Here is a 23589-nt window from a genome sequence, read left to right as displayed (position 1 = left end):
AAGTCCTTAAAGGCATCATCATTAACTTAAAGCTAACTTATGAAAATTTATGAGGTTTTTAATTCTCTCCTGACAAAGTAATAGTAGGTTATTTCTATATTCAAATGCTTAACATTTTTCGTTCCATAGCCAGGCCAGAATAAGTGAAAATGACACTTGGTAAAAATTAATACAGTAATCGACACATTTTGGCTCTCTTGCTTTCTCTAAACTGGAAGAGAAGATACATAAGACTATTTTAAAAGCAGCAAAAGATCAGGTTCCCCCATTCCGTTAAATTTCACACTTTGTATTTGCAATGCCAGCACATTTTCTGTATTTGTATCCATTGTTCTATTTGTGTGTTACTTTAGGATTGACAAAAGGTGCCAGAGAGACAATCCTAGAGACTGAAGTACTTTATTCATCCACAAAATAGATGTAGCACAGGCAGCTGCAGTGCAAGCTCTGCCAGGTTGGGTATGCTTCAACTCTCACTGACGTCAATGGGAGTCTTTACATTAACTTTTACAAAAGTGAAATTGAGCCCATTGTCCCTCCAATGTGCATAAATCCTGTCATAGGAGAACAGCCTCTGGTAGAGTGGAGGTAGTTCAATCTCAATGCCCAGTCTCTGAGACTGTCAACAAGGGGTGAATTAGTGCCAATTGTGATACTAATTTTTGGGATATGGACATCCTGGAACAGGAAAGATTTTGCATAGGCCATCAAAAAGCCAAGACAATAACAGCTGGCCTAAGCTGGATTTGAAATGGCAATCTAGTAATGAAAGTGTCTGCCATTATCAAAATTTCAAGTAATCTTTAACAGTTGTTTTGCTGTGGTGAAAAAGAGGTTATCGGCATGCATAGAATCACAGAAGATACAGAGACAGTGGAAAAGGCCTATTAGCTCATCCAGCCCATCTTGCTATGAATGCAGAATGTTTCTTGACAGTACATTTTCAGTTGTTTAGTCATGTCTAGTTTTGAAGTATGCCAACCAAAGAGGCTTCCACCACTTCCCTTGGGACACTATTCCATAGCTAAATACTATAGATCTCATGGGAGAAGTTGATAGCAACGAATATAATTCAGACGTTAGGAATTGTATAAAATTGATAAGGGAAGCAAAGGGACACAAGGAGAAACCTATGGCCAGAAGAGTTAGGGACAATAAGAAGGAGTTTAAGTATACCAGGAACAAAAAGAATCCTAGCAATGGTATTGGTCCATTAGAAGATGGAAATGGTGGGATTATCAGTTTAATGCAGAAAAGGCAGAAGTCTTTAAGAAATATTTCTGTTCTGTATTTGGGAAAAAGACAGATGATGCAGTATTATCATATAACATTTTTTCCATTCCATTAGTATGACTGGAGGATGTTAAACAGCAGCTACCGAAGTTAGACATTTTAAAATCAGCAGGTCTGGATAACTTCAAGATAAATCCAAGAGCTATAAAAGAGCTGGCTGAGGGGCTTGCTGGACCATTCATGTTGATTTTCAGTAAGTCTTGCGATACTGGGGAAGTTCCAGAAGACTGAAAGAAAACTAATGATGTGCCAAGAGTTAAAACGGAAAAATTGGATGATCTGGATAGTTATAGGTGTGTCACTCTAACATTGATCCCGGGCAAGATAATAGAATGATTCATTAGGGACTTGATTAATAATGAATTAAAGGAGGGTACTATAATTAATGCCAATCAATATGGATGTATGGAAAATAGATCCTGACGAACTAATTTCTTTTTTTAAAATGAGATTACATGTTTGGTTGATAAAGGTAATAGTGTTTATGTAATACACTTAGAGTTCTATAAGGTGTTTGACCTGGTACTGTGCAACAATTTGATTACAAAACTAGAATGATATAAAATTAACATGGCACACATTAAATGGATTAAAAGATGGCTAACTGACAGGTCTCAAAATGTAATTGTAAATGACAACTCATCTTTGAATGGGTGTATCTCTAGTGAGGTCCCTTGTGGATTGGTTCTTGGCCCTTATGCTATTTAACATTTTTATCAATGACATGCAAGAAAACAAAGTCATACCTGATAAAGTTTGCAGATGACACAAAAAGTGGGGGAGTGGTAAATAGTGAAGAAGACTGGTTACCCATACAGAGTGATCTGGATCGCTTGATAAACTGGGGACAAAAACAATATGCATTTTAATACAACTAAATTTAAAGGAACAAAGAATGTAGGGCATACTTAAAGGAGGGGGACTCTGTGCTGGAAAACTGACTCTGGAAAAGATTGGGGGAGGGGATAATCAACCGAACCTAAGCTCTCAGTTCAACACTGTGGACAAAGGGGATAATGCCATTGATGGACGAATAAACAGGGGAATCTTAAGTCGGAGCAGGGAGGTTATTTTACCTCTGTATTTGGCATGGGTACAACCATTGCTGGAATACTGTGTTGAGTTCTGCCCACAATTCAAGAAGGATCTTGATAAATTGGAGAGGCTTCAGAGAAGAGACATAAGAATGATTAAGGATTAGAAAACATGGCTTATAGTCATACACTCAAAGAGCTCAACCTATTTAGCTTAATAAAGAGAAGGTTAAGGGGTCACTTGATTTACATGGGGAACACATATTTGATAATGGCTCTTCAATTTAGTGGAGAAAGGTATAAAATGATCCAATCGCTGAAAGTTGAAGCCAGAGAAATTCAGAGTGGGAAATAAGATGTAAATTTTCAATAGTAGGAGCAATTAACCGCTGGAGCCATTTACCAAGGGTTGTGGTGAATTCTCCATCACTCACAACTTTTAAAGCCAGATTGGATGTTTTTCTTAAAGATATGCTCTAAAAATCATTTTGGGGATGTTCTATGACTTGTGTTATACAGAAGGTCAAATCAGATTATCAAAATGGTCCTTTCTGGCCTTGAAATTTATACATCATTGTTCAAAATTTCTTCAGATATAACTTTACATTTTCCCTTCTTAATAATATCCCATAGCACTTTTCAAACACAGCAGGTGATAACGGCGGTATTCCTGTCAGACATTGCTTCTGTCTCTCAGTAAAGCACATCCAAGGCTATGTGTGAGAGAGAGGCTTTTACACTTGCCTGCAGAACTCCTGCACTATCAATATTTAGCATACTACTTTTTAAAGTTTTCTTGGGGAATTCTGACTACAAAAGATGTTTCATATAATCAATCAATTCTTTCTAATCTACAAGTTAAGAACAGAAATCAAACTGTAGATAACAGAGCGAAGCACGAATAGGTAATTGCTTTGTCTGGAAGTAAAAGTGGAACACAGCTGGCCTGTGGTTTGGCAACAGTATGTTTCATTACTTTATGGAAGATCCAGGATGATAAGTGACCTTGTTCCCAGGCAAACAGAACTTTGATGCATCATTCAAGTGATACATTTGGGCTGTTGAAGTGTACCAGTTACAACCTTCTCACAGTGTTCCAGGTTACCTCATTTGTGTAGACAAGCTGATTAACCCACAATAAGGATTCATGTTCTTACATCCTGCCTGGTGGCAAGGAGCTGTGGTAATCAGTGTGGAGTGGAAAAAATATCAGAGATTCCAATTGGGCAACTTGCAGCATTGTGGGCCAGGTCCAGTGAGGGAGAAGCCATACCTCACAGGGAGATTATACGGACCGTATTTTATCACAAAATAAAAGGAAATAAGGACAACCCAGGGAATTATAAACCAGTCAGCTTAACTTCTGTACCCGGAAAAATACTGGAGGAAATAATCAATTTGTAAGCATCTTGAAGAAACTAAGGCGATAAGTAACAGCCAGCACAGGATTGTCAAGAACAAATCAAGTCAAACCAACCCAAAGTAATAATCTTCTTTGACAGGGTAATAAGCATGGATGGAGGGAGCAGTAGATGTGGTATAACTTGACTTTTGTAAGACTTTTGATAGTGTCTCACATGAACGTCTCATAGGCAAAATAGGAAAATATAACCTAGATAAACCTACTATAAGGTGAGTGCACAACTGGCTGGAAAACCATACCAAATGGTTCACAATTGAGCTGGAACGTCTTATTGAGTGGGGTTCACAGGGAGCTGTCCTGGGTCTGGTTCTATTCAATATCTTCAGGAAATATTTTGACAATGATATAGAGAGTACACTTATAAATTCTGAAGACAATACAAAGCTGGGAGAGGTTGCAAACACTTTGGAGGATAAAATTAGAATTCAGAATGATCTTGACAAACTGGAGAAATGGTCTGAATTAAGCAGGATGAAATTCAGTTAGGACAAGTGCAAAGTATTAGACTGAGGAAGGAATAATCAATTACACAAATACAAAATGGGAAATGACTACTTGGGAAGGAGTGCTGCAGAAAAGGACCTGGTGTTACAGTGGATCCCAAACTGAATATGAATCAACAATGTAATACTTTAAAAAAAAAAAAAAAAGAGAACATCATTCTGGGATGTATTAGCAGAAGTGTTGTAAGCAAGACACAACAAGTAATTATTCCACTTTACTCAGCACTAATAAGGCCTCAGCTGGAGTATTGTGTTCAATTCTGGGCATCACATTTCAGGAAAGATGTGGACAAATTGGCAAAAGTCCAGTGGAGAGCAACAAAAATGATTAAAGGTCTACAAAACATGACCCAGGAGGAAAGATTGAAAAAATGGGTTTGTTTAGTCTGGAGAATAGAAGACTGAGCAGGGGCATAACAACGGTCTTCAAGCACATAAAAGGTTATAAAGCAGGGGTCAGCAACCTTTCAGAAGTGGTGTGCCAAGTCTTCATTTATTCATTCTAATTTAAGGTTTCGCGTGCCAGTAATACATTTTAACATTTTTAGAATGTCTTTTTCTGTAAGTCTATAATACATAATTAAACTATTGTTGTATGTAAAGTAAATAAGGTTTTTAAAATGTTTAAGAAGCTTCATTTAAAATTAAATTAAAATGCAGAGCCCCTCGGACCGATGGCCAGGACCCGGGCAGTGTGAGTGCCACTGAAAATCAGCTCACGTGCTGCCTTCGGCATGTGTGCCATAGGTTGCCTACCCCTGTTGTAAAGAATAGGGTAATAAATTGTTCTCCTTAGTCACTGGGGACAGGACGAGAAATAATGGGCTTAAATTGCAGCAAGGGAGATTTAGGTGAGACATTAGGAAAATCTTCCTCACTATAAGAGTATTTAAGCACTGGAACAAATTATCATGGGAGGTTGTGGAATTGCTGTCATTGTCTACTCTAACATGTTCTTAAAAACCTCCAATCACCTATCAGGGATGGTTTAGAAACTTTAGATAATACTTAGCTCTGCCTCAGTGCAGGGGACTGTACTAGCTGACCTATCGAGGTCCCTTCCAGTTCTACAGTTCTATGCTTCTATGAATATACAGTATGTCCATAGAAGTGAACAGACTAAAACCTATATTTTGTATGAATGGTTGATATACCATATCTACATCAATAACAGTCTCTTAGTTGTATGCTGGAAATTGCTGTTAAAATAACAAGATGCCTTATTTTCAAAACATTCAAAATGTATTTTTAGCATTAAAGATATAGAAAAAATGTGGTTTTGATTGGTCCAATTTTTTCCTCTAACTTCTGTCTACCAGGATTGGTTGAATCATTCATTAAGTATAAATTATGCAACATACAATCTGTTTTTTAGTCCCCTAGTTATCTCTTCATGGGTCATGATTTCTATATAGATGCTCATTATATACACATGTCCAATTAATATTGTGTGTGAACACAATATGACTTGTTTAGTACCTGGTCATTAGGAGTATGAGTATGTGCTAGTTGTGCCACATGATTGGTCACCTAGTGTTAGCTCTGTTTTTCAATGATCTGCAAACAGGTTGTGATTTGTACTTGTTTACTATGAAGTTTCTTTGCAATATTTTTTAAAAGGCCATGAGAGCGCATATGGTTCAAATGTTCTCAAATATTTATTCACACTCATATTCACCACAATTTGTGAATAAAATTTATCTCACCAGAATGTTCACAATAATTAAAGAGGGTCTCCAATACTTATGAAAAATGTCAATGAGTTTTATTCAAAAGAATATGGACAAATAGGGTTTTTGGGGGCGGTTATGTAAATTCACCTGGCTTTACCTGATAGATCACAATAATACCCCTCCCTGAAACATAGTATTAAAATTAGCATAAAAATTAACTGGAACACATTCTTCTCTTACCATTGTGAATTTGGCCACTAATAGTTTGGAGAGAATTCCTCCTTCTCATCTAGTTTCCTCTCTTTCTCCCAATACTCTTTTTCCACAGAAGGTAAGGGCCAGAACCTGCCTCGTATGATTTTTTTTTTTAAAGTAAGGATTGGGGGAAGGACTGCAAGCCTTGCCCCTATGGGCCTGATCCTACCAGGTGCTGAGCTTGCGCACCCTGTTGGCTTCAATGAGATCTGAGAGAACTCAGCACCATGCAAGAGCAAGGCAGTTTGTATTTTTTATCCAAACATTAAAATCTCAAATTTTTTTTCTCCAGTAGGCACCAGAATCAAACACGCCCCTTCCTCTGTGTCGAGTAAGGGCCATGCCTGCAGTGGAATTAGTATGGAGAAGGCAGGATGCTAAGCACTAGGCAAGTTCAGCCCCTATGTTGCAGCAAGGAGAGGGTGGGAGAATCGGTGGGCTAAGGGAGGATAGGAAGTATGGACAGATAATTACATGGACCCATTATCAAGGAACTTTCACTGCAATTAAGGAAAGGGGCAGTTGCAGCCTGGGGTTCAGAGGACGAGTCCTGTGGAAGTCCACATTTCTCAGGCTGCGTGCAGGAAGATTTGGTCCCAAAAGTATATTAATGTTTTAGGGTTGTAACTTTAAAGAAATCCAAATCACACAGAATCACAGCACCTTTCTGAATGGGGACCACTCTCTTTTCATTTGTGTCAGAAATGCTTATTTTTCATTAATTGTCATCAAATTAGCCATCTATTTCTCTGAGCGTTAGAATGTGCTTTCAAATATATTTGTGTCTAGCACTGTTCTGGCCAAAATAAATACAAATCTTAGCCTCATAGACCTTATTTCTTTTAGTGTTTTCTATCTGCTACCACCTATTGATATTATTTGACTGGCAGCTGCTATTCAGAGTAAACAAACAAGCTCTCAGCCTCCTAAGCCTTTGTCTGAGTAATCCATTGATATTTACTGGGAGGGCAGATGGCAGAGAGAGTTCTAGCTCACCAAAGCTAACATGCCATTGTAAATAAATACAAAATGAAGAATGCTTTATTTTTAAATTTGCCCTGTCTTGCTCCAATTCCCTCTGCTGTGTACCCCTTACCCCATCCTCCGCCAGCATTGCAGTGCCCTGCTCCTTTCCAAATGGAATCAGAGCATCAATCAGGAGGTAACGGGGCCCTTTGGGGCTGCACAGATAAATTCTATTCTAGCATCCTTTTCGTCACGGTCACTGAAAGAGAAATGAATGGCTGCATGCAGCACAGCTGGGCTGGCTGTTAACACCGGGTTACCTATAACAATCTTATACCAATGGAAGTTGGGGCTGTTTGGAGTTTGGGGCCAGATCTTGAGCCACCTGGTGGCAGTGCTCCGCACAGCTGAGGAATAGGGAGCCTTAAACCATCTTTACCAGACTCCCTCTGGATACCTTAGACAAGCTACATGGCTTCTCACATATGTGTACATTTGAGCTGGAAGGTTTGATTCCCAGCTTGTACAGACATCCCCATGCAAGCTCTGCTCAAGCTAGCTCCATTGAAGCCAGATGGCAAAGGCAGAAGCAATGCAGAGGAATGGAGTGATACACAGTTAACAACATTGTAGTCTGTATCTACCTCAGAAAGCTGAGCCAACCTTGGAAAATCAAGGAAGTAAATAATCCTTCGCCTTGATGGTTCCTGTGGCCAGATCCTCAGCTGGTGTAAACCAGCACAGCCTTCAATGGAGCTACAGAGATTTATAGCAGCTGAGGGTCTGGCCAGTGACCTAGAAGAAACAGGTAGAAGGAATCAATGTTTGCCAAATGGAGAGTACATACAGTGGAAGTAAATAAAAAATTTAAATCTAAGATGGAATACTTGACAGCATCTTGACAGCCTTGGGCACTTTTATTGTACCCTTCTTACTTCAGCCAATGCTAGAAGGGAACAAACTGTGTAGTGGCCATGCCATCCTTTCCCTTGGCCATTACATGTCTCTAGATACGTCTATTTCCAGGAGCACTGTGGCAGGAACACAATTATGTCAGCATACCCAGAACAGCAAAATAGTGGTCCTGTAGCAGTTCACACATCTGACTTTCCTTGCACCAGTTTCTCCACCATTAGGTCTGTGCCTTTCCACCCAGACAGTTTCAGCTGAGCATAACTAATTAACAGCACATCTATTGAGCAACTAAGGGTGACATTTTGGTTTTATTGAAATCAATGGTGAAACTCCCACTGACTTCAGTAGGACTAGGATTTCACTCTAAAGTTTGGTCTACACTACATACTTACACCCGTGAGTGACGTAATTATACCAACCTTAACCCCCCTATGTAGACAGCGCTGGCAGGAAAGCTTCTCTCACTGACATGGCTACTGCCTCTCGTGGAGGTGGACTTGTTAAGCTGACAGGAGAATTCTCTCCCATTGGCTGAGAACATCTTCACCAGATGCAATGCAGCTGCACCGATGTAAATTTGTAGTGTAGACCTGCCCTAAGACTTTCTTTATAATGCTGACAGAGTTACTCAAACACTCTTTTTTATTTAGCAGCCACAACATGTATTGAGTTTTGTTTGCTTTGAAAGTGTCAAAAAGAACCATTTCCAGTGTCTTTTTGCAGGGAGCTGCTCTCACAAAATTGTTGGTTTTCAAAAAAGAAAAAAAAAAGCTTTAAAACCTAGACAAGCAAACAAAACATTATGTCTTTTTAGCAACACCTCTTTAAGTATTGATGGTAATAATAGTTCAAGAAGAATCTTATTATAGAGAGCTGGATTACTAATACAAATTCTAGCTACTGTACATCATTTAATTCTTAATATGCACTGAAACTGGACAGGAAGAAAGCTGACTATATAATTTAAATCTTTATGGTCATAATGATGATGACCCCTTGGCTCCCCTGAAAACTCAGCATCTTTTCATAAATCTGTAATACAATTATACTAATAGAGCTGTGAGATTAAATGAAATTTACAGTTGTCCCATACAAAAAGAAATATTTCTGTTTAAAGGCAATCTAGCCTGCCCCTGGGAGAACGATAACAATTCAGTACAGGACATGGACATTGACTTTTATTGTTCCCCACAGCAAGGGGGGGGGACAATTGTTATATTGAACACTTTCATCACAGTACACAAGCTTGACATCACATCTGACTTTGTCACACATTAAAAATGAACAGAAGGGTCTTCATTTGATTAAAGTCAATACAGCAGCAGTCCCCTTCGCACAGAGGCAAATAGTTTCCAGGTGAACTGCTTCAGGAAATAGCAGGATTGTTGTTTTGGGTTTGTTTTTTTAAACAACACTTCCATAACATAGTCTAATTATAAAGATATTTTCCTGTTAAAGAAGTGGTAATTAGCCTGTGCCCTGAACTGCAATTTGCATGTGAGGATTTACATGGACTGTCATAAGCTTCTAAAATGTACTGTTTTTGCCTAGGAAAGTCAATAACTCAGTAACTACACAGTAAATGACTTGTGCTAGATTCTGCTCTGGCTTTCTCCAGCTTCATATTAGCGCAATTCCATTGACTTCAATGAAGTTGCTCCTGATTTGCATCAGTGTAAGTGAGAGCAGAATCAAGCATTCTAACTGGGATGGAGTTGACAGCTGATCAGGTTGCCTTAGCACCTCTTCAGTCTGTAAGCATAACTATCCCACAGTCAGAGGCTGTAAAACACATTCTGAGCCTTAGAGAATAAAACATTAAGAGATTGTGGTTGTTTGAGTCATGCCTTCAGAAATGTCATGTGCTTAAGGGGGCCGGAGGGAGTAAGAGCATTCTTATCTTTGTCCAAATATACTCTCTTGAATTGAATTTGCTAACTTCCCTCCTGCCTTGTCCTACCATGCCCCTCTCCTGTGCTCCTAGGCTTCCCTCCCTGCCCTTTGAAAATTTCAGTTGTGTTGAATATTCTTAATGTTAACATGCAAAACAGGATTTTTTCTAAGCTACTGTAAACATAAAGACATGAAGAATGAAAAATAATTAGCCATGTCCTCAACATCTAATATATTTGCCTTGTTTTAAGAGAGTAGTTAATCATCAACAAGACCACAACATGTTTTGTGGATTTGTATTATTACTAATTCATTTTGAGCAGTGTTATTAATTACGTTTAAACAGAATATTCTGTATTATTATTATTATTATTGAAATAACTGACTATTATTAATTACATTTAAAATGATATCACAGGACTCCTGCAGTAATACTGTGCATAGAATAATATTTAAACTCCATTTACATGTAGAATCTTTTGTTTTTCATTTCAAAGGGAGGTAATTAGAATAGGCAACGGGGAATTGTGAAACCTGAGTTCTGTTCCCAGTACTACTTCTGATACATTGTGTGATGCTGGGCAAGTCATTTAAGCTCTCTATGCTTCAGTTTCCCCATGCATAAAAAAGGATAGTAAAGCACTTTGAGCTCTTGGGATGGAAGTTGTGAGGTACTATTCTTCACAAAAAACAAGGCATAAACTCCTGCTACACTGAGATTAGTATGTATACAGCAATACTACATTAACTATTTTCTGCGTAATTTCTCTCTCTCTCTCTTTTTTTATTAATTCTTTGTCAGGAGTTTAGAAATACAAAAGATTTCCAAGAGAGTCCTGCTTCAAGTTAGGCATCTAAATTAAGAGCTCAGCGCCTCCTATTGAGAACAAGGCAACCTATTGTGGTTCTGGGAGATGGTCTGCCCGTCTCAGTCTGCCTGTTGAGTACAAGGCAAGCTGCTGGGAGCAAAAACTGAAAATCTGACTAATTTCTATAATATATGGAGATGTACCTTTCTCCTAGAACTGGAAGGGACCTCAAAAGGTCATCGAGTCCAGCCCCCTGCCTTCACTAGCAGGACCAAGTACTGATTTTTGCCTCAGATTCCTAAGTGGCCCCCTCAAGGATTAAACTCACAACCCTGGGTTTAGCAAGCTAATGCTCAAACCACTGTAGATGTAACTGTGGGCAAGTGGCCAGGGAGGAAGTCATGGGCATCCCACACAGCAGCCAGAGGATTAAAGCCTCTGTGTGGGATTAGGCCCTTTCCTCTTCTCAGTCTCAGGAAATTCACTGAGTTTGGTGATGGTCCATTCCATAGGGGAGCCCCACTGTCTCCAGACCTCTTCTTCCTCAGTTTTCCCCATCAATTGTCAGAGTGGTATATTTAACAAAATACAGCATAAAGGGCCTGATTCTCCGCTGCCCTGCGCCTTGTGTAGTCATTTTCATGAATGCAAATTCAATACAAAGTTGGTGTAAAATGCTACAATTCTGAGAATGAGGCCCAATATATACCAAGAGTTCAATTCCTTCTGTATTACAGCAATGTTAATGTAAAGTTTTGGGCTCCCATTGAGACATTCATCTTGAAGGTGCAACAAACTAATATGACATAGGTACAAAAAGGAATTTTAATAGATACTGTCACAACTTGATCTTATAATATAAACATGAGTAATCAATCCAGAAAAGGGTCTATATAAGGCACATAAGCTCTTTGAGCTGCTAGCAGGCTATTATCTCACGGTAAAATTCACCCTTGTGCACAAGGCTGGCCCAAGGCCTATGCACTACTGAATATAGTTTAACTCCCACTTAACCCCCTTTTGCAAAGGACAGTTTTAATGCAATGCAGTCCCAGGACTGGCTGCACATCCACAGAAAGGATTTCTGAAGAAAGCAGGACCAGACATAACTATTTGTACAATATTTTCCAGCAGTCGCTGTGAAATGGTTCTTACCCTTCTCGGAAAAAAGGTTGGGGAATTACAAAATTAAAAAATACAGTAAATTTAATTTAATCGAAACTTTGCATTGATATTGCTCTGGCCTTCGATTGGTAAAGTGCCCTATAGGCTGTAATAATGGTTCTGTAATGCTCCATTTGTCTTGTGTACCATTGCTTTACCATTGACAGAATAAAAATAATCTTTAAAAATATTAATATAAATAGATTGACTTTGACCTTCTGAGTATCTTGTCAACAAAATAAAAATGATAAATCTGCTTCAGTGTCACTGGAGCAATATTAAAACAGGGTTATAATCTGAAAAGTGACATTTGAGAAATGATATAGTGGGGATTTCATATAAAATACCCTTTGTTTATAAAGCCAACTACTGCCAGCCCTACACATAAAAGCTTGGATGTGAACATCCTGCTATGTTCTCTCTGCCTTTTACATCATCACTAGTAATTAAAGATTACTGCTGTGAGAAGTTGGCTGACAGTTCTGTTGAAAAAGAGGCATGAAGCAGACTAGAGACCAGTTCATTCCTCCACAGCTGTATTCACTCTGCAGTACTAACATGGTCAAATTTGTTTTTTTTTTTCTGTAAAGAAAGCAGATAGGATTCAGGGAAACAGACGGAAAGCTGAGTAAAAAGGTGCATTTTTTTTTCTAACCACACATTAATTTTCTGACTACAAACACCTGGAAAATAAATAAAATCACTAGAAGTCATCAAGCCATTGCTTAACAAGAAACCATAGGATACTAAGACTCAGGAAAACAATAAAACAAGGAAGAGGGATAGACAAAATGACCTTCCATCTGTAACAGTGTTGATTCAACATGCTGACAATGCCTGAGTTTCCAAAGAACAATTTTCATACAATTTTTGCATCTTTTGAACTTCTAGCAGTAAGAGGGAGTTGTATTAGTGCTAGATAGCTAAATTATTTTCAAGGCTTTACAATGTTAAATGTTTTTAGATCTTTTAGTATTTAAGAAGGTGTATGTTATTTCTTATACAATTTAAGAGTCCCCAGTTATTTGGGGAAAAGGGGAAACCAAAACCAAGTGAACAAAAAAAAAAAATCTTTGAAAAAGATATTCTTTAACCAAGAACATGAGAAAGTATCACAGTGTACCTTTCAGCATAAATGCTTTCAAATAAATTCTACCTTAGCTTTCATTCTGAATATAACAAGTTGTTGTTTTCAGGCTATTTATTCTTTAATAATTCTTTGCAAACTGTTCATATTTTATTTTTCTTGGTTTAAATAAAACTAGTTCATGATCTAGAATGATAAATATTGAAAAGTTTGGGAATGATGTTGCATATTTTAGTGCTAGGGGATATCACTTTATATGAAACTAAAAATAATCATAAACACAGTACTTGAGTTAAAACAAAAAATCAAAAAATTGTATCATCAGATTACCAAATCTGGAACCTCAGATCAACCTCTCTTTCTCTTTTGAATTTTGGGGAGGGGAGACTCAAGCTATGTTTATACTGCTCTGCAGTTCAGAGTATGGGGGTTTGAACAGCAGTGCACATTAAAGTGCTGTGCTGTAACTCCCCCATGTGGACACTGCAGGCATGGACAAAAAGGTTTCCAGTTCATGTTTAGCCCTCTTCAAACAGGACTCTACATTAATGTGAACTAGGAAATTAGTTTGTGCCTGCAGTGTCCACATAGGGAAGTTTCAGTGCATCATTTTGATGCTCACTGCTATTCACACCCAGGGCAGGGCAGTGTAGGCAATCCCTCAGATGCCAGTCCCTAGAACCAAACCCAAGTTCAATGCAAAACAAGAAGGGCTTTATTTTCTGCTTCTGTTTCAAATGTGGTCAAAATCTTGTGAGATTTCAGACCAAGATGGCAAATATCCTATAACTACAGGTCCTGAGATTTTAGAGTTGACAAATCCAAACTTGAGGCCTAGCTATGATTTGGCCTTGAATCCTAGCCTGAACCTAATCTGGATTTGAACACCAGCTCCTTGGCCCATCTTCAGCAGTTATTAATTATGAGAAACGGAAATGGATATTTTATAACCTTCATTCTTTTTACCCTTTCTTTAGCTCCGGAATGCTTTCCGGAAGGACACCAGATTCTGCACAATCCCTACCGCAGCACCACGTTTGATTCATTGGAATTACAGCAAACAGCAATTCAGGAGCTGGTTTGTGATCACTCATTGCCACAAGGGTGGTATCGTTTCATGATCAACAATAGGCCTGCAGAAATGCCAACAAAATGTGTAGAAGTTAGTAAAAATTAAGAACTTTGTGTACTTAAATAAATCCAGTAGGTGCAACTTCTCCTTTCTGTCACATCTGTAAAACCTAGGGTTGCCAATTTTGATTGGACATATTCCTGGAGGTTTCATCATGCCATAATCTTTAATTAAAGATTAATCTTTAATTCGTGGAGACTCCGGGACAATCCTGGAGACTTGACAATCTTAGTAACACTCTAACAGCAGGTAACCGAAAGGTTATAATGGGATTGCGTGGATTTAACTGACAGGAGGATTTTGCCCTCACAGTTTGTATGGTCATCATTCCCCCAAAAGTACTTCTTAGAGGTTAGTCTATTCCAAGTAATTCTGGACTCCACACTACTGGAATGAATTCAAAGGGCCTGATTCTGTTCGCAAGTGTACACAAGTGTAAATCGAGAATAACCCCACATGAAGGCAATGGAGTTATATCAGTTGAAAAAGAGTGTAAGTGACAAATGACAGAGAGAAACAAGATGCAAATGTTTTTAATTAGTATTGTTGCCACAGTGTATTACTTAGTCTCATAAATGGGTTAGTTGCTTTCTCTAGTTGTTTCACATGCGACTCTGTAGAAAAGGATAAGAAAATTGATATTCATTTTCAGGTGGAGTTAATACAATTTTGAAACCTAGAAAACAGAATTTATGGGCCAAATTCAGACCTTCTGTACAATGGGTGCTCTGCCAGATTAACTCCATTGTATCCTTATCAAATACCAATAGTGTACTGAGGACCGCTGTATGAGATTAAAATGGTGTCCAACGCATTATCAAACAAAGAGTCTATTCTGTAGAAGAATAGATTAATTGATGATTGTAAAGCACTTTGAAGATGAAAAATTCAATTTAAAGTCCCTTTTTAAAAATATTACATACCACGCTACATACAAAACATTTATGAATTTAGAAAACAACATTATTTATTCACAGTAAGAGCAACAGCTAACCGTGCATGCTTAGTCAAGACAAATAAAAGTTATTTCCATAATTTTACATTATATGGAATGTTAAATCATACTTGTCGCTTTTATGGGGTTCCTAGGATTATATATACTATATACATTTAATTATAAAATATACATTTGCTTCTGTTAGTCCATCATGGAAGAAATTGTTTAAAAAGTCATATTTTGTTTATTCAGACTGTTCTGTATATGTGCAATTATTCTATAATATATCTTGACTTTACAATTCAGTAATTTTCAGTATTTGGGAGTACTCATCTCCGCAATGTACCTTTAGCAATACATCCTTTGTTTCTTTAGCCTTCCCAACTTCGACTCCTTTATTCAAGTTTGTAGGGTTTTATCACTTGTTTAGTTTCTTAACTTGTAACGTCATTCTTACCATTGGTTTCTTAAGTCTTATCTGAATGGTAGAAAATACCTGTTTCATCCTGTTGATGAAGGATTATACCTGTTATATGTCACTACTGGAAGAATGTGTTTCTTTTAGATCTTCACCTTCTAATTCTTGTCCTCCACATTCTATTCCACTTAATTAAATCACCATTTAATTTGATTTTCCATTTAATTTGAGCAGAACCTCTGGAACAAAATAATTTGTATTAATAACAGCTCAGCTTCCACCCATTAATAAGCAGTTATTATTGGATATTTCAATCACTGGCTGTAGTGAGCTGATTTTAATTAACAAGGCAGGGACAAAATTCTAAACAGATAGAAGGAAAAAAGTATTCAAATATGATCCATGTTCTAGTAAAAGATCGCTATAGAGAGCTAAGAGCATCATTCAGACATTCCTGTTGATATCATAATAAGCACTGCCTTGTACTATATAAATGTGATAAGCACCAAGGTGATATCAGGTGGAAACAATTAGCTGTTTATCAATTGATACAATGAACTCACTAATTCTAAGCAATATTAGGCATGAATTCAGGTTTTATCTCATGCAGTTCAATTGAACTCCGATGGGATTTAAACTACAACAAAGAAATCGAGGGCTTGCCTCATTAAAGCACTTAAGCATATGAGAACAATGGGCCCACTGGGAAACCTGAACTCATCATTTAGGTGCATAATGGGAGGCTGGGCTCTTTTAAAAATCTGGTTATTTATTTAGGTGCTTAACTGTGAGATGTTTGTAAAGCTCTACTGAAAGTCTTACTGAATGTTTCTATAAACATTAATGTAGGTGTAGCCATTTCTGAATATTGTTCCATGGCCATATAGAAAAATCTTGGTCAGGGGATATCAAAACCAAGCAACTCAGGCATATTTAGGGGGGAAAAATAACTTACAGTAGGGGAGAAAGCTGCAGATTTCAGCCCTGACACTCACGAGTCATATATAACTTCAGTATTGATACTAAGAACAGCAAATCTGACATTGTCTCTCGCTTACTAATTAAACAAATGAAGTAAGTTGACAAACTGAAAAAGCAAAAAAATAAAAGTGAAAACTCCCCTATGTAGAGGAATTAAAATGTGGAGTATATCCCTGGTCCAGCATTCCTTAGACCCAGGTGCTGCCCACAAACTCATTCCTACAGTAGCAAAATACTTTTGATTGAAACAGCTTTCCAATTTAGACATTGCCTCTTGAAATTCCCTAGGGGATAAAGGGTGATACTGACCTTGTTACCTCAGTGTTTCCTTTCCCTCTGTGTTCTCTGAGGGTGCAAACCAATTACAGACACCCCAGCATGTGCTCTCAGCCTTTGCTGAGGCGCAATGCTGAGTTGCCTCCCAACAGCCAATTCAAGCAGGCACACAACCCAAACTTGCAAATATCTGTGCCCCAAAGTGTCCAGGCTGCTGCTAACAGATGCACGCAACAGTTCCTTCTGAAAGTACTGCCAAATTCACTTCACAAGGGAAAAAACCACAAAGGAAGAGAGGCATTCACCACTCCTAGAATTACTCCATAGTACTGGGGAGAGGGGAGGAATGCAGAGAGCAATTGTCAGTGCCAATTGTGACAAAATGACCTTCACAGAAAGAACTAAAGTAGCATCAAAATTAAAAGATCCTAGAAAATTAAAACAAACAAACAAGAAAGAAAGAAAGAAAGAAAGAACAGGCCTAATGTAGAAGAATAAAGGGAAAACATAAATGGGATAATGAAACAGACTTCCTAATAAAAATTATAAAAAGTGTATGCAAGCAAGCCACCAGAAAGGAACAAATACAAAACAAAGATAACAGAGCATCACCTGCTAACATTATGGATGATCCTCAATAAACACAGACATTATATCCCACTAGAAGAGCAATTCGTGAATTATAGGCTGTTTTGAGAAGCAATTAACATGACTAATGTGTGATGAAAACACAAGGAAAGCAACATGAATGACATTTGACTAGCAAACCTTGCAACACTAGCCCACAATGAACACTGAGGCCCATCACATGCAGTCAGAATTGTGGCTTCTCCTGCCCATTTACCCATAGAAAAAAAGAACATAGATTGTACTCTGCAACCATTAGGAAAAGTATAAACTAACAATTTGATTCTCCAAATGATGACTGCGTCTGGGGCCAGTAACAATACTTTTGATACACCACACATTAGTCAGTCATTGCTTCTCAAAAGAGCCCTAATGTTTGCAGCTTAGAGTTATTATAAACAAAGAAGACACAACATTTAGAATCATCACCACTAATATACATTCTATGTGGTGGAAGGAAGCCAGATTTCTTCAGCACAAGGACTCATATGTATTGTTAATGGACTATCTCCATTATTGTAGTCCCTTAAACTGGCTTAGACCAGCAAAGTCATTGATGTCCAGATCTTTCCAAATAATTCCTAGTCAGAATATCTTGTCGGTCAGCGGTTTCTATCAATATACCAGCACCAGTTCAACCATCTTATCTGTCCTGATGGTTTGGGAAAGTTCAGTGTTGGGGTTTATGTCACTTTTCTTTTAAGGCCTGGTCCACACTAACCCCCCACTTCGGACTAAGGTACGCAAATTCAGCTACGTTAATAACGTAGCTGAATTCGAAGTACCTTAGTCCGAACTTACCGCGGGTCCAGACGCGGCAGGGAGGCTCCCCCGTCAATGCCGTGTACTCCTCTTGCCGAGCTGGAGTACCGGCGTCGACGGCAAGCACTTCCGGGATCGATTTATCGCGTCTAGACCAGACGCGATAAATCGATCCCAGAACATCGATTGCCTGCCGCCGGACCCGAAGGTAAGTGTAGACGTACCCTAAGAGACTACTGGCAATGTCTAGTCATAATCATACCCAAATTCCTACCTTAGATCCTCCTGTGCTGCTGACACATAGGCAGTCCAGTTCCTCCACTGATTACAGTCACCCACTAGCTGTGACACTTCTTCCCAGATGACGGTAGCACATTCAATATCCTCTGTCACTGTTTTCCACCAGTTCTTCCTTGGCCTTCCTCACTTTCTCATTCTTCTCTTGGGTATCCTGTTCAGTGCTTGCTTATCATGTCTCCCAACCACCTGAACCTTCTTTCTCTGATGATATTTTCTAACGTCCTGCTCTGTCATTTCCCTTACTCTCACATTTATTATTTTGTCTTTCCATGAAATGTGTAGAATCTTCCTCAGCCATCTGTGATGGGCAGCACAACTGGTTGTCTGCCTCCCATGTGCCCCCTCATGGTGTAGGATCACACTACCAGCAGTCTGCCTGAGTTTCCCCTCTTGGACTGTTCAAGAAACTCAAAAACAATTTTGTCCATTCCCATCCCTTCTCAGGTTGTGCTTTATTACATTAATAAACACTCCAAATAAAGTTTTCACGGTCATCCAAAAGTCCACACAAAGGTTTCTCTTCGTCCTTCCAGGCCTTCCTGCTTGGGGCCTTTCCTGCTTTGGCAAACCACTCCAAGATCTTACCTGGCTTGAGTCTCAGGCCAGGGCTACATTACAGATCTATATCGGTATAACTACATCACTCAGGGGTACCCCTGAGCGACGTAGTTATACAGACCTAACCCCCAGTGTAGACAGTGCTATGTCAACAGGAGAGCTTCTCCTGTCAACACAGCTAACATCTCTCGGGAAGGTGGATTAACTATGCTGACAGGAGAAGCTCTCATGTCAGTGTAGGAGTGTCTTCACTTAAGCACCACCGCAGCGCAGCTGTGCCGATGCACCATGTTAACTGTAGATCTACCTCAGTCTTGATTCTCTGTTAGATCCTGCTCATTCCTAGTGAAACCTTTGGGTGGGTTAGAGTTCACTTCATTGCCCTTCTCCAGTGCCTAAAAAAACCCCAACTCTCATAGAAAAGCAGCTGAACACCCAAAATTCAGACTCTAAGGCCTGGTCTACACTGGGTGGGGGGCGGGGGAAAATCGATCTAAGTTACGCAACTTCAGCTACGTGAATAACATAGCTGAAGTCGACGTACTTAGATCGACTTACCGTGGTGTCTTCACCATGGTGAGTCGACTGCTGCCGCTCCCCCGTTGACTCCGCCTGTGCCTCTCATGGTGGTGGAGTAAAGGAGTCGACGGGAGAGCGGCCGGTGGTCGATTTATAGACCCGATAAATCGATCCCCGCTGGATCGATCGCTGCCCGCCGCTCTGGCGGGTAGTGTAGAAATACCCTAAGGATTTTCAGTAAGGATTACAGGGTCAAAGGAACAAAAGGAACTTAATTCTTAAGTACCAACTTTATAAAATCTTATGATAAAGAAACATAAATAATAATAACTTAATTTTTACAACATAACATGGCTACTTTATCATCCACATAGATTATCTTCACCGTTATACATAAACATAAATAAAGAAAACAACTTAAATCTAAGCAAGTCAGTCTGCACAGAAACATGGTGAGAAGAAACTCAGAGTTCCCAAAAGCTGAGGTTGAGTCTTAGAGTCTTTGATCACCAAATCTGTACAGTCTGCTGAGTCAAAACCAACATCTTCCCTCCACTTGCTTGTAGGAATCTTAAACTAGAATCCATGCAGACTTCCTCTGCTGAAATCACTGTTAGCCAGTCAGCTGATTAACCAATCACTCAGTTAAGTATATAGATTTTTTTTTTTAAATCCTGCTGCAAAATGCTTCAGAGTTAGGGAAAACAGTCTGCTTTTTGCTCCTGGGTTCAGCTTCTCCCAGCCCATGCACGACCTTTTGTAAAGCAGCTGCCCTGACTGCTTGCCCTCATGGAGTTTGAGTCCAGTTACAGGGAACCTATTGAGCATACCCAAAACTATCACACCCAATTCCATAAACTTCCAGATGTGAGTGCTAATTGTGCACCTGCCTAACAACAACTCACTTCTATCCACCCACCCTCAATAGATCTCTTAAAGAGATATCTCCCAATTAGGCACCTATGTTACACAAGCAGTGTCTAACTACTGAGAATTCTCCCCTTCATTGCAGCCTTTTGCTGTTCTTATGGGGCAATCACCCTGATCTCTCCCAAGTGTGGCTAATTCTGTAATCACAGGTTGGCTAAGGGGCAAGCACCCTGTTACAGGCAGCCTCCAATTCCTTTTTTTTTTTTGTTAGTCATTTAATATTACTTTCAGAATTGGGTTTTTTTTAGAATTTCCATCTTCTAAATCAGCATACAAAGCCATTCCAGAATTTGGCAAAATATTCACCACCTTTGGAGACATTTTAAATTCTAATACAGAAATTGGAGAGCTTTCCTCACACAAGGCTGAAAATATTTCCTCTGTGATTAGGTTTCTGCATCACAAAGTAACTCCTACAATTAGGCATAGGCATTACTCACTGGTGTGAAATAAAACCAAAATGGGGTTTCTGTTTGTTCTCAGATTCACTTGAAGTCCCACCCTCTCCTGATTAGCTCTTTATAGTAGATTTTGTGAAGAAAATAAAAATGCAATTGCTCAGTTATTCTCTATTTTTTCTTTCGTTTTGTTAATCCAACCCCTCCCTGGATTACAATTTTTAAAAATCTGTGTATTATTTCCTAATTCTCTCTTTCTTGCACACACACCAACCTCAGATACCAATACTGTTTCATAATGACAGATGTGAACCAGAGGTTTTGTCCTTCATGTTCGTTTCTCAGGAATACACAAAGCCTCTTTCATAAACCAGAATTTTCACCTGTATTGTATAAAAGCAAATGCTTAAATACAAGATTAAGTAATAAATACTGGTGGCCCTGAATATTAAACTGATTTTATGGTGCCTCAGATTGAAATAGGTACATTTATTTACAAAAATTATTATGAAAAAACATCTGAAAGCAAAGCCAAAGCAAAGTTTTTGTGGATAATAGATGCAATATCACAATGATGTAACCACCATGCAATTGTGTACCAAAGAGCCACCTATCTCCAACTAAATACAAAATGTGTTTCTCACACATGGCACCACTTATTTTTAATAGCATACATTCAATGCATTCCCCAAGTGACAGAACCAATCAAACTTAACTTCTTTGGGCAGTGATTGGACATTTCTAGGTTCTTTATAAGCCAGAGCAGTCGATTGTCCAAACCGCTAGTAAATGGAAAGAGATACCACTGGATGAAGCAAAAGTAAAGGCGCATTCCATTGTTATTGGAAATGCGGAAGTTAATTTACTTTTGTTTTATTTAGGATTTTTGAACTGAGTAATTTAAAAGATTAGTGGGTGCCTAATTATGAATTAAGACTATTTAATAATACTTATTTACCTCATAGAAGCAGGGGACAATTAATTAGATAATGTTGGTAAAGTGCTAAACATTGTTATTGAGCTGAAAAATCAAGAGGTGCTGAGCACTAACTCCCATTGAAGTCCATGACATCAAGACCTTCAGTGGATTTGGCTGACTGTGTTACCTCTTCCCAACGGTATCATTTTGGGAGGTTATTGTTGACATACTCCAAGCTTAGAGAAGTTTTCATTGATGTAAATTGCACCACTGCAAAACCCCTAATGCAGATGTATTGCACTGATGTAAATTGGGGGTTATACCAATGTGGTTTACTCCAATAATTTATTGCATTAAGTTTAATCGCTGCAAGCCCCAGTAAATCTTTGAAAGTTGATTAATCAAATGCAGGTGATCTACTATGGAGATATTAATCAAAAATACACCTGTTCTGGGCTCTTGTGTACAAATAATTAAATATGCATTGGGCCAGAAAGTGAGAATGGAATGCCAATCTTCACTGCATGAGATAGGCATCTGGGACCTAGATTGAAGCAGTGTGCGCCTCAAGTCAATGTCCAGAAGCAGAAACTTAGGTGTGTAGGGGAATTTTATAGTGAAAATGTAGGTGCCTCTGGAGTTAGGCAGCAGCTGAGCGGGGGTTTTGAGGATTTCAGTGGTGCCTACATTTTGGACTTAGGTACCTGAAGTTGGAGTTTGGTCTAACTCTGGGCCTTACTCTGCCCAGATGAACGATCCAGTCACAGTTTGTTAGATTAACCAGTCTTCTTGAATTCTGGCTTTGATCATGTGTAAAATGAGTCTATAGTTTCATCCCAGTTCCCAATTTGTGCACATCACAAAAATAGCAAAGCATTTAGCTCAATTGGGTTTGACTGCCAGTCTCCATTCGGGAGAAGCTCAGGGGTGTTGCAAGACAGAATTGTGCTATATCAAAAAGCTTACTCACATGATAACTTGATTAGGTTAGTGTTGTAGCTCCCACACGTTCTTGAGAATTAATTTTATTCACAAAGCTATAGTAAAGAAAGAGATAGAAAAAGAAGATGCTATTTTATAATCTGGGTGTTTGATTTTCCCACAAGTGAGTTGTGGAGACAAACTCCTTTTCTATTTGGATCACATTTCATCTTTTTTTTTAAAACATCCAGAATACTGTTGGCAACTGTCTACTTATCTATATGGCTGCCATCAATGCAATATTTGAGTGCCACATTAATGAATTTATCCTCTTAATACCAGCAGAAAGTAGGGAAGTACCATTACCCCCATTTTACAGATGAGAAACCAAGGCACTGGAAGATTAAATGACTTGCCCAAGGTCGGACTGCCAAAAAACTGAGCCAGGCCAGTGCCTTAACCACAAGACTATTCTTCCATAGTGGAGCACCAGTGACATATTGTGGCCAGTTATACTTGAACATGTAAAAATAAATTTATATGGCAGATCTTCAAATAATTCATTCTAATGTATTTAAACAACATATTCTATGAAAATCACTAGAATCTGACCTAAACTTAGTATATTGTATGTATGTATCACTATCACTTGACACATCAATATTTATCTGAGTTAAATTATCTATTTATCATAAAGAGATCAGTAGTAATTTTCAGCAACAACACTGTAAGTACACCGTAGCAACACGTAGCGTGTAGTAACCCTATATAATCAGTTGTTTTCAGTGTTGTGAACACTTTCTGCAACAGCATCCTTCCTATCCTCCAAACAGTCCTCATTATTTGACAAGCTAGAGTAAGTGCAAACTCGACATGTTAGTTGGTCATGAGTTTAC

General features: G+C 38.6%; 1 protein-coding gene across 5 annotated transcripts in view; it reads left to right on the top strand.

Moving 5' to 3' along the window:
* Positions 1 to 23589, top strand: part of LOC101938743 (von Willebrand factor D and EGF domain-containing protein-like) — a 251180-nt gene that overhangs the window by 45901 nt on the left and 181690 nt on the right. For all 5 annotated transcript variants that reach the window (XM_065561612.1, XM_024106535.3, XM_065561614.1 and 2 more), the window contains exon 2: positions 13993 to 14177. In XM_065561612.1, the coding sequence (XP_065417684.1) occupies positions 13993 to 14177 (185 nt within the window). The remainder of the gene's footprint in view (positions 1 to 13992; positions 14178 to 23589) is intronic.

The sequence above is a fragment of the Chrysemys picta genome, chromosome 11 (genome assembly GCF_011386835.1).
Source record: "Chrysemys picta bellii isolate R12L10 chromosome 11, ASM1138683v2, whole genome shotgun sequence".
Lineage (NCBI taxonomy): Eukaryota > Metazoa > Chordata > Testudines > Emydidae > Chrysemys > Chrysemys picta.
The sequence above is the reverse complement of the archived record's forward strand: the minus strand, read 5'-3'. Positions and strand labels throughout refer to the sequence as shown.